This window comes from Myotis davidii, unplaced genomic scaffold (assembly GCF_000327345.1).
Source record: "Myotis davidii unplaced genomic scaffold, ASM32734v1 scaffold1693, whole genome shotgun sequence".
Taxonomy (NCBI): Eukaryota; Metazoa; Chordata; class Mammalia; order Chiroptera; family Vespertilionidae; genus Myotis; species Myotis davidii.
In genome coordinates, this window is record NW_006284386.1 from 399,850 (window position 1) to 417,916 (window position 18,067).

General features: G+C 36.0%; 1 protein-coding gene across 1 annotated transcript in view; it reads right to left on the bottom strand.

Annotated features, from left to right (window-relative positions):
- DIAPH2 (diaphanous related formin 2) overlaps nucleotides 1–18,067 on the bottom strand; it is an 870,032-nt gene that overhangs the window by 186,649 nt on the left and 665,316 nt on the right. Inside the window, exon 26 of the mRNA XM_015571867.1 lies at nucleotides 9,948–10,083. Within this exon, the coding sequence (XP_015427353.1) occupies nucleotides 9,948–10,083 (136 nt within the window). The remainder of the gene's footprint in view (nucleotides 1–9,947; nucleotides 10,084–18,067) is intronic.

Here is an 18,067-nt window from a genome sequence, read left to right on the forward strand (position 1 = left end):
GCAAATTTTATGCACCAGGCCTCTAGCATAATTATAAAATCCAATTAATCAAAACATCTCTTCCCCAGGCATTCTAGTCACCAAGATTTTATTGTAGTGATTATTGCCATTAATAGATTTCCTGGATCTGTTCATTGAAATAGCTATTATTATGAATGGGCTAACAACATTTAACATTTAAGTGCTAACCATGTGCCAGGCAAGTGCTAAGAGATTTGTATTTTCCCATTTAATTCTTATGAAGTTCCTAGGAGGCAGGTGCCCTTCTTTCCCCTGTTTTTATAGGCAAGGAAGCTGAAGATCACAGAGGTGAATTGCCCAAAGTTACATTGTTTAGGGTGCAGAGCCAAAATTTGAACTCAGGTTTGTTTGGCTCCAAGGGGGAAAAAGTTGAACTCATCTGGCCTGAAAGCTAACCCAATGAAAGATCTGTCCGAGATGACATGTCGCAGGGTCATCAGAATCAGCCAATAGGATGTGCTTTATCATTGGATGGTTGCTACTGTGGGAGCTCCTCTTATACCTCAATGCCTTAACCCAATACTTGAACTCAGAAATTCAAGGAGTGTTTATTGAATGAATTGCAGTAGTGTGGCATGATGTTACCTAAAACGGGCTAAAGGATGTTTCATTAAAATAACAAAGCCCCACATTTATACTAAATAACTTAGTTTGCTAAAACCTCTAAAGACCTGTGCAAATTTTTACTGTGATGAATATTTTTTTTTGGTGAAAAAGCCCCATAAATCCCCACTGAAAAAACAAACCTAGAGAACACAGAAAATTTCTGACAGTGAATTAACATAGATTTCTTGAAATCTTTGCTAATGTAGGGAGCAAGGCAATTTAAATAAGTGAAATATCAGCCAGATATTATTTTTCCTTCATAGATAAGGCTTATTAGGTCAATGATTTTTTTTTCTAGACCCACAAAGTCTACAAGCTTTGTTTAGCTTTTGCAGTTGCATCTATGAGCCATTCATAAGCATTTGTGAAATATGCCAGATTGATGGTACCTATATTGTCTCAATAATTTATACTCTCAGGAGAGCTTTAATACTACCAGGATCAATTCCATTAATTATGGGTATTCTAATATATAATTTTGGTTACTATAATTTAATGTCGAGGGTATGACATTAGGAAATACAGTTTTGACCTATGCAGCTTAAAATAATGTAATGTAAAATGAACTCATTTGCTTACAAGATGTAATTATTTTAAAACTTAGAAAACAGAGAAAAAATTTCTATCCACCACTAATCATAGAGTTTAAATAGTTAGGTTTATTGTTTAAAATTTGCTAATTCACTCTCAGAAGACTGATTTATCATCAGATCTCACTAAAGTAGATCATTCTTTATTATCATCCTAGAAGAAACTAGGCAATTCTAATTTCCATATAATCTTATATAAGGAGGAACAACACTGTTCCTGATTAAATAATATTTGCATACAAAACACACTGGAGTTTCCAATCTCAAAATAACCTTTTTTAAAAAAAATGCATTTCTTTTTATTGCTTCTTCTTAGTCCTTGCAATCAATTTGAAAAGAGATAAACATGAAAAGAGATTTACTCACAAATATTTGGTAAGCCTCCTTACTCTACCTACAGAATTAATTAATTTATTTTTAGTGGTCCCTAAGTTAATTATAATCTATACTAATATAATCAAAGGTTGGAGAATATAGATTATACCAAGTACTTTGCATAGTTTATATACTACTACACATTTTAGAGTACATTTATTGATTTAGCATATTTCTTGCTGCAATGAAATTAGCTTTCTCAATTTTACATTTAAATAAATAGTGTATTACTGTGCATGCTCTAATTATAATTATTTGGGAAATGGTGCAATAAATGTTGGTTGAATGAATGAAATAACCCAATATGTCAAAAATATCAATGCATAATTATATATTGGTAAAATAAGCTGCTCTTTAAAAGAAAAAGAATTCTTGGCTATTAGTGAATCTGTTGCTAGAAACTCCTGTTATAAAAAAATTTCCTTCCTGTTACCACCTTCCTAAACTGCCTCAGGTTTAAATTCCTTTTTTGAAGACAGAATAAGGTATGAGCTAATTCTTTTTCTTCTTCTCACCTTTCACTGTCCTTTTCCAACTACATCTACTTTGTAGTCACTTCTCCTTTCTTGTGCTTCTGGCTCACTGTCCTGGGAATCTCTGAACAAATTCCTACAATCACCTTGTCTCTCCAACCTCATCACAACACAACTCCCGTGTGACTTGGAAGGCTGTTCACAATCTTTCCAACAGTCTTCCTACCTTTCCAACAGTTTTCCAATTTAAACACTTCCCTGCAGACAATATAAGAAAATATTTACTGAACATTGAACTATTTATCAGAAACCAAAGATGTCAACATATAATTGACAGACTATAGCAGGGGTCCTCAAACTACGGCCCACGGTCCACATGCAAATACAAATATTGTATTTGTTCCCGTTTTGTTTTTTTACTTCAAAATAAGATATGTGCAGTGTACATAGGAATTTGTTCATAGTTTTTTTTTAAAACATAATAACACGAGTCTCTGTGAGTTATCTCATTTAACTGTCATGATAATAAGGAAGGCACCATTATTCCATTTTATAGATGAGTAAATTGAGATTATATGGCTAGTCATTTGTGGATGTGGGACTTGAACTTAAGAGCTATCTTCTTAATCATTTTGATGTTCTTTCCTATTGGCCATTAAACATATCCTATATGAGGCCTGATGCCTTACGTGCTGACGTGCACTACTACTGACGCTATTCTCTTTTACTTGACCACTTTCGCCTTTGCTTAGCCAAATACTACCCATTCTTCAGTGTCTAGTTCTACTGTTATGCCCTGAGGCTATGCTTAGCCTTTTCCATGAAACTTTACATTATTTTATCAAACTTCATTAATTTCCCCTTTTATTTTATTTGGTTAATCCTCACTTGAATATATTTATCCTCACTTGAGGACATATTGATTTTTAGAGAGAGGATGGGAGAGGATGAGACAGAGAGAAAAACACTGATGTGAGAGACAGTCATCGATTGGTTGCCTCCCTCACACACCCTGACCAGAGCCTGGAATTGAGCCTGCAACTGAGGTACATACCCTTGACCAGAATTGAACCCAGGACCCTTCAGTCCGAGGGCCAATGCTCTATCCATGGAGCCAAACCAGCTAGGGAAGATTTCCCCTTTTAGATAGTTCTAAATAATCTCTGTTACCTATCAGTACACAGTTAACACTTTGCTGGTTCAGATTTATTTCACCTGAAGGATAGCAGACTATGTCACCCCAAAATATGCCACTTTGGCAGGAGGATTATTTCGAAAGGCAGGCAATAAGAAGCGACAAATACAAGATAAGCTCTCTACCCTCCCACTACTTGCCTAAAAACAGGACATATATTTGTAAAGATGTCCCTCTTCTCCTCTGTACCAGGAAGGACGGAAGTTAATCACCAGAAGCAACTCTAGATGTACCTGATTAGTTCAGAGACAGCACCAGAGGCACTAAAGACAAAACGTTATTAACTAGCCCTCACCTTCATTACTTCCCCATATATTTACCCTCTCACAATTTGCCCCTCTAGAAACTCAAAATCCTTTCCCCTTGTTTTATTTAACATTTTTTGAAAATGAATTTTTCAATTGTGAAGCTGCTATATAAGCCCAAGTTCTAACCACCCCTTTGAGTTGCTCATCACCGAGTGCACCCACCTCCTTGGGTAATGCATGCATTCAATAAACTGGTGTTGTTGTTTTCCTTGATAATCCATCTTTTTTCAGTCTAATTCACAGGGCCCCAGGTAATGAACCTAAGCTTGATTGCCGGAAAAGAGTTCTCAACCCCTACATCTCTCTCTGACAAAACTGTAAATCACGGGAGGGTGGGGACTAAGTCTTGAATTTATTTATTTTTGAGATTTTTCAATTGCACAAAATGACTAATTATCAGTAGCTACAAATATACTCTGGGCCCCATGTTATATACTGTACTTAAATAATTCATTTACTCTTCACTAAAACTGTTATAGGAGGTAAATGTCATTATCCTACATTACAGATGAGGAACTGAGGCATGAAGAGATGAAGGACCAGAACAAGCATAAGGATAATAAGGGGCAGAACTAGGGCTGGTCTCCACTTCTTGACATGCAGGCTTTAATAACTTTTCAGTCATACCACTTAATGTTTACAAAATGACTATTTCACATATAATCATGCCTTTTATTTCCTTCATGATTAAAATATACTATTTCTTATCCTGGCCTCTGCCTCCTGATCCCCAATGCTCTCAAAATGGAGCCTTAAACATGGTATATATATATATATATATATATAATTTTTTTTTACAGATTTAACCTAAAAGATATAATCCTCTGGCGGCTTGGTTTTCATGATACTTTTACTTAATTCTGATCACATCTAGCTTACAGAAATACCCTTTTGTGTTTGCTTTAGTCTGTTCTTCTGAATAAGTAAATTCTAAAAATTTTTTCTTAATGATGTACATAATTTTGCATGCCAGGTAAATATATCTTATTATTGTTCCTTATTAGCTATATGGGGTCACAGGATATTTTTTTAAAAGAGAGAGGTTTGCAGTTTGCTAAGTTGATCTGAAATTGAAATTTACAGAAACAGTACATTGTTTGTAATTTTCAAGTGATTTTCTTTACCCAAGGGACTCTTCACTTTAGTTAAGATCATTGGGTCCAATGATGTGCGTCTCTAGTCACATGTTCTGAAGGATGTCTACACTCTACATCGGTGATTTTCAACCTGTGTGCCACAAGAGTTTTTAAAACATGCAATAATTGACAATTTAATCAGGGGCACTGGCCTCTTTATCCTTAGACTGTGAAATAAAAAAGCGACAACAGCGAACATAACAATAGCTGTCCAGCGTGAATGAATCAAAATTATACCTATTTTTTTGTCAGATCAGCAAAAAATATATATTTTTGGTGTGCCACGGACTTTTAGTAATTACTTTGTGTGCCATGAGATGAAAAAGACTGAAAATCTCTGCTCTACATAATAGGTATCTCACAATGGCAGTCAAATATTCTGTCATCTCTCGTTCAGTGGAAAGTAAGATTACAATGTTCCTGCAATGGCAAGTGGAATACACTGTTCTAATTGGACACATTTAAAGTCCTCTAAATCACTTTCTGACTGTACGGCATTCTCACATCTCCCATGGAGTCACATTTTGTGTAGCTCTACCATGCTTCCTCCCAGGTTCTCAGAATGTCTGTAATTGACTTACACCTAGTTAACAACAGCATTTTTTATGAGACACTGTCTGAGAAGCTCACTGACACTGAGTTAGATCTTGACACGCAATGCTGTTCTAATTATTATTTCTTTTCAGCATCTTTTCACCTTAATTAAGACCACATGTGACCTCGCACTGCGATGAGCGCCCCAGCGGTGTCATATGACCTGCAGCATCCTCTGAGTCGGAGAGCTCAGTTCGTGTTTGGAGAGCAAAGAAAACAAAAACTCAAGGAACATCTGTTCAAAAGAAAAACTTTTTTTGCATATAAACAGTAAAATCAGATATTATCCAGTAGCAACCAGAGAGTGATGACACATGAGAGTCACGTCCAAGAAGAAACCTAAGACAAAAAAATCTCATAAAGAAAATGTCCTTAGAACTACAAGGCACAAAATAATATTACAACAGGAAAAAAGTATATTCCTTTAAAACCTTCTACTGAATTAACCAATTCGACTATAGCAATTGACACACATAATTTGGACAATAATAATAAAAATTTGCAGTTGTTACCAATTAAAGATGAGCCCCAAGGTCAATGTATGACATTAATCCAAGCGTTTCACATTAAAACAATAATAAAAAGAAACAAGTAACCACAGGAAACTAAAGCAAGGTGCTAACATGCTCAAGAACTCTGTGCTTGTGGCCAAATTGTTCAATGTGAGTTCAATTCATATAGAAAACCACAATAATACCCATAGTAGCCTGGGCGCCCTGAAACAAGGCATCAGTGGAACCTCTGCCAATGTTACAATTCGGAAAGGGTCTCATGAGAAAGAATTACTACAATTAAATAGTTTTCTTTAGTGTCAAACCCAGCTCTTCTCAGGAACTAAACAGAAATAAGAAAATACCAAGGAGCATCACATCTGAAATCACAGCCAGGCCTGCTTCATTTTCTAACACTAAACTGATAGAAAAGTCAAACTCCAAAGACCAGTGTGGACATACTATAGCAAAAGCAAATACCTATAGATGAGATACCTATTATGTAGGTGGGTTCATCCCAAAGAAACTGCAAAGAAAGAAAAGCTCATCTGAGCGAGTGGAGAGCTAGCAAAAGAAGAATGCTAAAAATCCTCCTAGCTCAGTAGTTCCCCAGCCTGAACCGGAAATGAAAAATCAGTTGGGTCCTTTGGACTACCACGTCAGAAGATGAACACCGACTATTTCCTGGAAAAGTAAACAAGACATTTTGTGAAGGCCTAAAGCTGATTAATGAGGGATGCCCCAAAGAAGAAATGTTGGACACACTGAATGAGCCGATTAAAAATATTACAGATGCCAAAAAAAGCTTGCTAAATATTGGGTATGCACGTGTTGAAGCACTTACAAGTTCTATTGGAAATCTTATCGCAATCTATGAGAAGGCCATTCTGGCAAGAGCTCAGCCTACTGAAGAAATGCAACATGCAACTGGAGATACTCTAACAATGAAGAGTCAAGAAAAAGTTACATTTGGAGAAAATTTTGAGGAGCCTTGTTCAACCGAAGAACAAATCTAGAGTCAGGAAAACCTGAAATGGAAAATAAATAATCATCATACAATTGTGGTATTTCAAGATTGCGAAGAAGAGCAAGATAACCAATGATGTTAAAACCCCCAATGCAGAAACTAGGGAGAGTTGCTTAATTAAATAGAATGTGTCTACTACACCATTCTTGCAAAATGTAAAAAAGAAAATGCAGTTGGATAAAACAAATTCTACATTTAAAGAGCTACAGTTTCTGACACCAGTTAGACATTTTCAACATCTTCAAGACAAGACTTCTAAATTGCCAGATATGTTAAAAGACCATTATCCTTGTGTGTGTTCACTGGAACAGTTAACAGAGTTGGGAGATGAGACTGATGCGCTTATATATGGCCCTAATGCAGCGCTGTGCCAGATGTATTTGGAGACTGAAACAACAGAAGAGAAATAAAGCTATGATAAGAAAGAAGGTTTTTATTATTCCTGGGGTGTTCTGTTTGTTTGTTGTGGCTTCATATGTCTCGTAGGTCAGAAGTTGGCCAAGTACCTAAGTATTCGTGGCAGTAAGCTTTTTTTTTTAAACTAACGTTCACATAATAGCAGGTGTTGCTTTCTGTGTGTCAAAAAGCTAAATCTTACCTACATTGTCTATCTCAACAGATTAAGATTTTCTCTAGTAGGTAGGTAAATTTTGTCAACTAATTTACCATCTTCTTTGAATATAGTTAAATGTCATTCCAGTTTCGGTGGTTTATTTCTAAAATAATTAATACTTAAACTTGCTTTGTAATATAAAAACTTTACTGTTAAGTCATGTCCCCTGAAACATGATAGTTATATATTGTAAACAGTTCTTTTTTTCACACATAATAAGTACCACCAATAAAATTGTTTATGTGTTTGAACTGATACTTAGGTGGCATATATCCTCAATCAACTCTATGTTTTCAAATAAGTAATTGGTCATTGTAAGAGATTGGATCATTTTAAAACTGTATAATATGAATGTGGTTGAAAATCACATATACCATTTACGTTCATATATCCCACTTGTATAACAGTACCTTCCATTGTTTTCTCCTGTTCTAGAGAGAGGGATTATAATTCCTTTCTCAAATATGACTAATACGTAAACAATAAATTGAAATATCTACAATAAAAAAGATTATACACTTCCAATGAAAAGCTTTCTTGTTGAAAAATATTTATAAGGACTAACACACATATGCGGTGTAAAATAATATTACAATAAATAAAAATAATAAGTATTTGCAACATATGGGCCACAAATCAAGAACTTCATGGTGAAGTTTGCTATTTGATTGATCTGTAAATAGAGATAAGGTAACAACACACAAAGATAAATCCTATTTTAAAGTGTGTCTTTCATGTTCAGACCACTCAGCCAAGCATGTGCTTAAGAAGTTATTTGGATCTTTATCCTATGTCTTCAATTTTATTTGAAGAGGTAATTAACAAAATCTTGGTGAATAAGAATATATATTATAGGCACAATCAATATAGGTCCTTTCTTTTTTTCTTTATAGATACGTTTTTAGGAAAATAGTGGAAAGTTGATAAATACTTGGGGGGGAGGGGTATGGTGTGGTGTGGTGTGGGAAAGAGACCATATTCTATGAAAATTGCTAAATGATGTTGATACTATTATTTTACCTCAGCTGTCTACTTTTTTAGTTCTTTAAATTATGTTATATTTATTTCATGGCATGAAAACATAAACTATAGTCAATGCCTGAACATTTTTGTACATTCTAATGTTGTGAAGGATAAGCTTAATGGGTATAGATATTATTTCAGATTAGCCATTTAGAAATATTACCACAGAATAATTGATACTGATTAATAATTATAGTAAAATATATAATAATAATTACTAATGAACTTGGGCCATTGACTGCCTAGGTCCAGATTTTGGTTCTATCTCTTACTATCTTTGTGAACTTGAGCAAGCTACTTAACTTCTCTGTGCCTAGTTTTCTAATCTTAAAATGAGATAGTAGCACTTTCCTAATAAGATTTTATGAGGCTTAAATATGTTCACATATGTAAATCTCCCAGAAAAGTTCCTGGTACATAGCGAGCACTACATGTTTTTTGTTTGTTTGTGGTTATTATTATTATTATTTGACAATGCATTTACAAGAGCAAAGATTCCCTAGCCAGACTGCTTGGATTCTAATCTTGGTGCTAATAATTTCTGTTTGTGTGACCTTGGGAAAGTTCCTTAATTTCTATGAGCCTCAGTTTCCTCATCTGGAAAGTGAGATAATAATATCTACCTCATAGAGATGTTATGAGGATTAATTTACTTCAAACATGTGAAAGTCTTAGAACAGCATCTGGCACATGCTCAACATTATACAGTGCTTATGATTTTGACTATCACTGTATTTAGAAATAGGGGGTCCATATTGATCATATTGTTTCGTATCTTGCTCTGATTTTGCTTTGTTTTTAAATTCTCTAACCTTCAATGGCAAAGACTATGCTTTTTCATTCTTATATTTTCAGGGGGAAGCTATCTGGTGCCAATTACTTTATTTACTTTCTCTTCTGTAGAAAGAAAAAAAAACCGAACAAAAAAACCTACCTTTAATCTATGGTCATTCTTGCTAAGCAACAAAACAACTACTTTATAATACGTGGATATACCAGCATTTTGTTCCTAGGCTCACAGCTGAGCAGGATGCTGCTCCCTAGTTTTTTCTGTTTATAATAGTGCTGTCGCTATCAATTATGACTTGAAATGTTCAAGCCCCCTAGGAAGAGTGTTAATTATTGCTGCTCTGTGTCAACAAAATGAAAATTGGAGCTATAAGGCTCATCTCCCCATACCAATAAACTCTTCATCTTGCCCCCTTCTACCCTCACCACTGCCTCATCTGGAACATAATTTGGCAAAAAAATAAAATAACAAAGAGAAAAAGACTGTTTCAACAACATATTACCTTGAATTGGTTGCCAAAAATCCCGAGTGCTCAGTGTAGGGTGACAAGAAATGCAGATAATTTCATGAGAGAATTTAACACAAGTAATTAATACTATTGTGAATTTTTCTACCAATAATACAATTCACTTTAAAATCCAAAATTGATTAAGTGCAATTATTTTGCATTTTATAGATCATTTAAAAAAAGGAAGTACTTCATACCTTTGTTTATATCAATGAGCTGTTTCTTTTTCTTCTGGCGTTCCAGCTTTTCTTGTTCGGCTTTCTCTTTTGCAAGCTTTGCCCTCCTAGTCTTCTCTTCCATTTCTTTTCTCTTGTTGTTTTCTTTTACTGCTTCCTGTACATTTTTAAAAAGTTAAACAAAAATCCTTTCATTACTTACATGTATAGGAGAAGTTTTACAATTTTATAATTACATATTCACACATGCACATGGGTGTCCGGAGATGGAAAAGTATTACAGTAGCTTCAAGCTACATCCTATATAATAAAAGAGTAATATGCAAATTGACCCTAACAGCAGAACTACTGGGAATGACTGGTCACTATGACACACACTGACCACCAGGGGGCAGACGCTCAGGGAGTGGCCCCACTGGCAAGTGGACATTCCCTGAGAGCTCCCAGGCTGCCAGAGGGATGTCTGACTACCAGCTTAGTCGTGATTCCCTGGGGAGTGGGCCTAAGCCAGCAGGTGGACATCCTCTGAGGGATCCCAGACTGCAAGAGGGCACAGGCCGGACTGAGGGACCCTCCTGAGTGCACAAATTTTTGTGCACCGGGTATGTATATAAGCTACAAGAACCAATAACCATAAGACATTAAAAAAATTAGAAATAACTCAGGCTTTAATTAACATTACATAGGGTGCCAGAAAATTCAGGACATGAATGTTTACAGATTTAATAATAAACATACTTTCTCTGTTGTTGAAATAAGAAACAGTTTTGGTATACAAGAAAATGTTTAATATGGAAATATGGTTTAGCAAGTATTTTACAACATTATTGTACCTTATGCTCTTATCTGCAAAGTGAGGATTAAAAAAAACTACCTCATAAGATTTTTGTGACAAAAAATGAGATAAACTTATACAGTGCTTAGAATACTGAGTCTATGATGATAACAGTGGTGATGGTTGTGGTGGTAACAATTATATCTAATGGTGCAAAGCATGAAATAATCAGCCATATTATCACAAGAAAGCAATACCTGCAAGTTTAATAGCTTTTTACATGCCAATATCTTCATAAATGCTGCAACATATTTCAAGATACTGTCTATTTTATTTTAGATAGATTATTTATGGAACTCAGGTGAATCAGGACATTCCAGTAGATAGTATGGGATAAAGTTGAAGTGAACTGATCAGCTAGAATAACAATATTAACTTCCTTTGAAATCGAAGAATTCACTAATACAGAGACATATGAACTGCACGTTTCTCCCATCAAGCTGTTCTGTTTCTTTTTTCCCATTATGATTGATTAAATATACTTCATAGTATGTACCAACTATTTCACAAAAACTATTTTGTTCCAGAAACCCTAAAGAAAAGGACTCAATAACAAGAACACATCTACAAGACTTTGCCTGGAGGTGTCTGTATTGAAATATTTCTCTTCATATTAGAAGGCACAATAGTTTTTAAAACCCTGAAAACACTTTCAAAAAGATCTCCTGACTTGCAAGAATTATTGGTACCTCTCCCTTCCACTGCCCCCATAAGGCTGGGACCTCTAACATTAGGTTAAGAGCACAGAATGCTCTGGCTCCTGCAGACAGCCTCAAAGATACCCACTGAAAAGAAGCTGGAATAACAGAAATAGAATTTTAGAGCAGGGCTTCTCAACCTCAGCACTACTGTCATTTTGGTCTGTATGATTCTTTGTTGGAAGAGCCATCCTGTGCATTGTAACATGTTTACGGTAGCCCTGACCTCTACTCACTAGATGCCAGTAGCAACCATCCCCAGCTGTGACAACCAAAAATGTCTTCAGAGACTGCCACATATAATCCAGGTTGAGAACTACTAACCTAGGGGTTTTCATACAGATAACATACTCACAAAAAGTTACACAGTGCCTGCTCTGCTGAACTCAGCTTCTTCTCACAGATGTGGAACTGAGTTCCCAATGAGTTTAAGCACTTGCCTAAGCTCACACATTTCTTTAATTGCAGAGGTGAGAATAGAGCTCGTGTCACTTTATTTCTAGTTTAGTGTGTGTTTTATTCTTCAAGGAAGATAAGATAATGTGATATGATACCAAAAGCACAAGCAACCAAAGGAAAAAATAGGTAAGACTTGATCAAAACTAAAAATTTTCATCCATCAAAGGACACTGTCAAGAAAGTGAAGATAACCCACGGAATGGGAGAAAATATTTGCAAATCATCTTTCTTATGAGAATATATAAAAACTCTTACAACTCAAACAACAAGAAGACAAAGAACCCAATTAAAAATGGGCAAAGTATCTGAATAGATCTTTTTGGAAAGAAAATATACATACAGCCAACAAGTACATGAAAAGGTGTTTGAGGTAATTAATCACTAGGAAATGGCAAATCAAAATCACAATGAGGTACCACTTCACACCCACTAGGACAGCTGAAATAATAATATAATAGCAAGTGAGGATGTGGAGAAATGTGTAAATGCACAATAATGAGTCGTTTTGGAAAACAGTTGCTTAAAATGATAAATAAAGAGTTATGATCTATCCCAGCAATTCCACTCCTAGATATAGACCTAAGGGGAAAAACCAAAACCAAAACACATAATCATACCAAAACTTGTACAAGAATGTTCATGGCAGCATTATTCCTAAGAGTCACTAAGTGGAAACAACCTGTGTCCATCAGCTGATAAATGGATAAAGAAGATGTTTTAAATAGCCATACAATGAAATATTATCTATATATATATATATAAAAGGCTCATATGCAAATTGTCCCCTCAGGAGTTTGACTGGGGAGAATGGGAGTTCAATCGCTTGCTATGACACACACTGACAACCAGGGGGTGGCGCAGAATGAAGAAAGGCCCTGGATGGCAGCGGGCAGCCAGCAGCCAGGGAAGGAAGGCCTTGGCGTGCAGCTGGAAGGCCCTGATCGGCCCTGATCATCGGCCAGGCCTAGGGATCCTACCCGTGCACGAATTTCATGCACCAGGCCTCTTGTTCAATCATAAAAAGAATGAAGTGCTGACACATGCTGCAATATGGATGAACCTTAAAATATCATGCTAAGTAAAAGAAGTCAGACACAAAAGGCCACATGTGGTATGATTCCATTTATAAGTACTATCCAGAACAGTTAAAGCCATAGAAACAGAAATTATATTAGTGGTTGCCAGAGGCTGGGAGAGGGGGAAATGTGGAGTAGCTACTACTAAGTATGGGTTCTTTTGGGTTAATGACAATGTTCTGGAACTAGACAGTGGTGTTGGTTGCACAACCTTGTGAATACAATAAAAACTACTGAATTGTGTACTTCAAAATGCTGCATTTTATATGTAAATTAGATCTCAATAAAATTTTACAAAATTGATGTTTGAGAAAGATAGGACTGAAATAAAAATGTGAATTAGTTAATAAAAAGACAATGTGAAAAGGCAACGTATATTCAGGCTGATACTAATAAGTTATATGACCTTTGGTAAGTAGCATAACAGGCAAGTAATAGAGGAGCGGAGGAAGGTTAATGCTTGTGTATATTTTATTATTGGTCAAATCTCTGATCTGGTATACAGTCACCAACGTCTAGGTGGACTCTTCTATTATTAATTGAATGAGCTGTTTAACTGCTGAGTGCTGTTATTTATTATGAAGCTAAAAAAAGAACCACTAAAAACTTCCATTTGTATTTCTTCTTTGTTCTGATAATAACAGCTACTTTTTCATGACACTCTATTATTTTCCAGGTGTTTTAAATAAATATTTTCTAGTCTTTACAGAAAATCTGCAAATATCTATTATTTTCTCCCATTTTACAGATGATGAAACTTAGGTTCAGGTGAGTTAAGTGAGATGCCCAAGGCTACCCAATTAAATACCAAAACCACATGTGTTCACTTACACTACCATGATGCCTTCTAAGCAGAGTTGCCAAATAAAATACAGCACACTCAATTACATTTTACTTTCAGGTAAACTATGAATTATCTTTTTGGTCTAAGTATATTCCATACTATACTTAAGCTATACTTACAAAATTCATGTAATGTTTGGGACTCATTGGGAGGAAAATTATTCATTATGCATACAATATTTGGGATATACTTATACTAAAACAATCATGTAATATTTGGGACACCTTGGTACTGAAGATATTCATGGTTTATCTGAAATTCAAATTTAAATGGGCATCTATTTTTATTTGATAAATCTGGCAATTCTATTCCCAAGACTGTTGATTTTTTTATAGGTATCCTTTCACAGACTAAGATCCTCTAATGAAAACAGTAGACTCATTATAAAAATACAAAAGCCCAAATCTAAGCCATATTTTGAGAACAGAAGTACTGATGTAGATTACTGATAGGCATTCCAAGGTTCATGGACATGAATCATACTAATTCTGTAGCATTCTCCATATACTCCATTCCTTTTTATTTCTCGAAAATGGAGTAAAACTAAAAAATTGTTTATATCTAAATTGATACAATTGGGGTAGAAGGAAATAAGTCAACAACATCAAAAGACTCGCTAATGAAGAAATCTGGCAGATGTGGATAGATTAAATTTCTATATAAAATGGAGGCTTGCAACTGGCACTATGAAACAACATAAATATAGATATAGTCAATGATGAAACCGACCAAGTAATAGCTCCTTTAGTTTACATCTTAAATGTTTCAGAAATAGATTGAACTACAAAACAAGCACATGCTTTGAAATGGCCTGTGTGATTCTAAAGAGATCAAAACAGAAGAGGAAAATAATTTCTGTGGTTTGGCAGTAATGAAAAGGAATGGAAGCATCTACAGAGACATATATTTTTTCAAGCCACGCAGACTGTGAAGTATAATTCTGGTCCTGATGCCACCAGTTCTGTCTTCATGAAGCAGCCTCATGCTGAAAAGAAGACCCTATTCCTCTTGATGTTTTTATACTTTAGCTCTGACTTTAACAACTTAGGGGTGGGAAACACAGGCCTGTTTAATTCTCTCTCTTTAAGAAAAAATATTAAAAGAGAAAGGCAAATCTTAACTATGGTTCCATATCATCAATCTTGACTTTTACTAGAGTGAAAGATAACACATTTCAAAAAAAAAAAAAAAGTGAAATCTGATGGGGAGAGAATTCCCTTGAGGGATGAGATATTTTCTTTTCATCCTCATTCCTATTAACAGAACCCAAATAATTTAAAGAATAAAAGCAACAGGAGCAAATTTAAGCCCAGGCTAAAAAAACAACACAACACCTTAAATAATTGGCTGTGATTTAGCAACACTTTATATTTGCCGAGCCTCACTAAACATACATTTATTTATTTATTTTACATTTCAGAGAGAAAAGGAGATGGAGAGATATAAACATCAATAATGAGAGAGAACCATTGATTGGCTGCCTCCTGCAAGCCCCCAACTGGGGATGGAGCTCGCAATCCAGGCATGTGCCCTTGACTGGAATCGAACCTGGGACCCTAACTGGGACCCTTCAGTCCACAGGCTGACGCTCTATCCACTGAGAAAAACCAGCTAGGACCCTCATAAACATTTTAAAACACTAACGTATGAGTATTATCATCCTCAAATAAGCATTAATTATTATTTATTGGGCTGAGAAAGCCAACTGATTAGGTTTTGTCAATGTATAGGACTGCATTCTGTTATAAGGATGCTAGTTGAGAAAGTGTTTTGGTAGTAACCTCAAATAAGATAAGAAATAGTCACAGAACAAAGCCTCAGTTTTACTGGCATATCTATTTTTCAAAAGCCAGTAAGAAGTACAAAAGGAGCAAAATATAACAGATGTCTCTAGGATTTATTGTGAAATATATAATTTTACATCTCTCACTGAAATCTCTATTGCCTCACTAAAAATATGAATAAATTAAAAATCTCATTTCCCTTGCTGTACAAAATTAACAAATGAAACCTATGGACTAAAAATGCCATATGCAAAAAAAAACCCAACAACACCTATGTAAATTCTAAGACCTCTCATTTATTACAATTAAGCTTTAAGAAATGAACAAAACTTTCAGAAAATTCCAAGGGGCTCAAATGCCAGCCTCATTCATGGCAGGTCTACATAAAGGAAGCATCTTCCAATCTTAACAAGATATATGAAAACAAAAACCACCACCACCAAAACCATTCCTTCCTTCCATCGTCTCCAATGGCTTACTATCCAGGGCTGACTACAAAAGCACTCAGCAAGCACTGTGATCTCACTGGAAGCCAAAAGTACTTTTGAGGTGTGGAGAAATGGAGACATTAGTAAGGAGATTGGATCCTGGAGTCGAGTAAACCTGGTTTCAAATCCAAGCTCCTATCATTTATCCTAAAAGCTGTGTGACCTTGAACAAGTCAGTTGCTTTATCACTTTGAGCTTTGGCTTCCACATGTGCAGAAGGGAGATACTCAAATCACTTGGTTGCTAAATAGACTAAGGGAAGTTGTGCTTATGTAAAACACTGAAGACAATGCCTGGTACAGAAGAAATGCTCACTACACACACGGTGGCGCTGATTATCACGTGTAGTAGAAACATCTGAAAGTTTGAACAGTAAGAATTTGGTCATTAAACACAAATGACCACGTGTTTTCAATGGTTTACTCTGCACAAGCCCGTCCCTCTTGTTGGGAAGTCAGGAGGATGTGATCTGTGACTAGAAATGTAGCATCTTGACACAGTCTACCCTCATAAGAGTCTAGAAATGTATTTTCTTCTCTTTGGGGTTTTGGATCATCCTGGGAACCTGTGTGAATATACTTGGAAAGACTTGCGATTCATTGCAGTATCAGAAGCTGTATGAGAGTAGAGTCACATAACCTTAAAAGAATGTAAATTGGAAATGTCCTGGTGAACAAATTGATAACTCCGGTGCCAGAGGCACACAGAGTGCACTGCTGAGCGTTTCTTCATCCATCAGGGATGTTGGAAGGATTCACAAATGATATTGAGTCAAATCATTTGGCAACAATATAAAGAAACCTGGTATATATTATATTGAAAATCTTTTTATACACTAAACATGTGTCATCGAGATATTATTTTTCATGAAAGCTCAATGAAACAGGTGAAATTCTCTCCACATCTTTTACCTTGAACTATCCTAGCATCCGACTTTCTCTTAGCTTTAATCAAACTGGGCTTTTAGAGTTGTTGTTTTTTTTTTAACTCTTTTGTTTTATGCTAACCACTTTGAAATTTTAAAATGTTTCTTTTAATCATTTCTTTTGAAAATACCATAGAACACCAAATTTAACTGAAAGAACTGCAGACCTGGTAAGTCTCTATCTTTCCTAGATAAGTATGATGATTCTATAGCTTCATTTTTTATGCATCCTATTGAGAAGACTTTTAAAGATTCCTGACCTATACTTCTATGCCCAGGATAAAAACAATGATGAGAAAGAGGCCTATTTATTTTGTTCCTCTAAGTGAGGGCCCATAATCCAAACCTTCTCAGTAGAACCGCACACCTTTGTGAACACAGGATGGCCTTTAAGGGCAGAGAGATATGGTTTAAATCTGGCTGTCTAGTGACAATCATGCTTTATCCCCTTGGGCAATTTACCTAACTGAGCCAAGCCTCCTTTCCTGATCTATGAAATACCTGGACTTGAGCATTGTTTTGCAATTTAATGAGAAGTTGCACATAAAGCCATTAAGCACAGTGCCTGGTATTGTGTTCAATGAATGGTGGTGGGTTATCCTATATAATAAAAGGGTAGTATGCAAATTGTCCCCTCTACCAGGAGTTTGACCGGAGTTCGACCAGGTGGTGGGGCCGGCCTGCCAACCACCGCATCCCCTCCATCCGGCTGGTCCTGCCCCGGATACACCCCCCTCAACCCCAATCAGGGTGGACCCCATCTGTGCACAAATTCATGCACTGGGCCTCTACTCATTATCAGATTATTCCACACTTGGGCAATACCAATGCTCTATGCCAGTGGTTGGCAAACTGCAGTTTGGCAAACCGCAGCTTGCGAGCCACATACGGCTCTTTGGCCCCTCGAGTGTGGCTCTTCCACAAAATACCGACTGCTGCACATGGGCCACGAAGTTTCAATCGCACTGCACGTGCATTCCCACATGTGGTATTTTGTGGCAGAGCCACACTCAAGGGGCCAAAGAGCCGTAT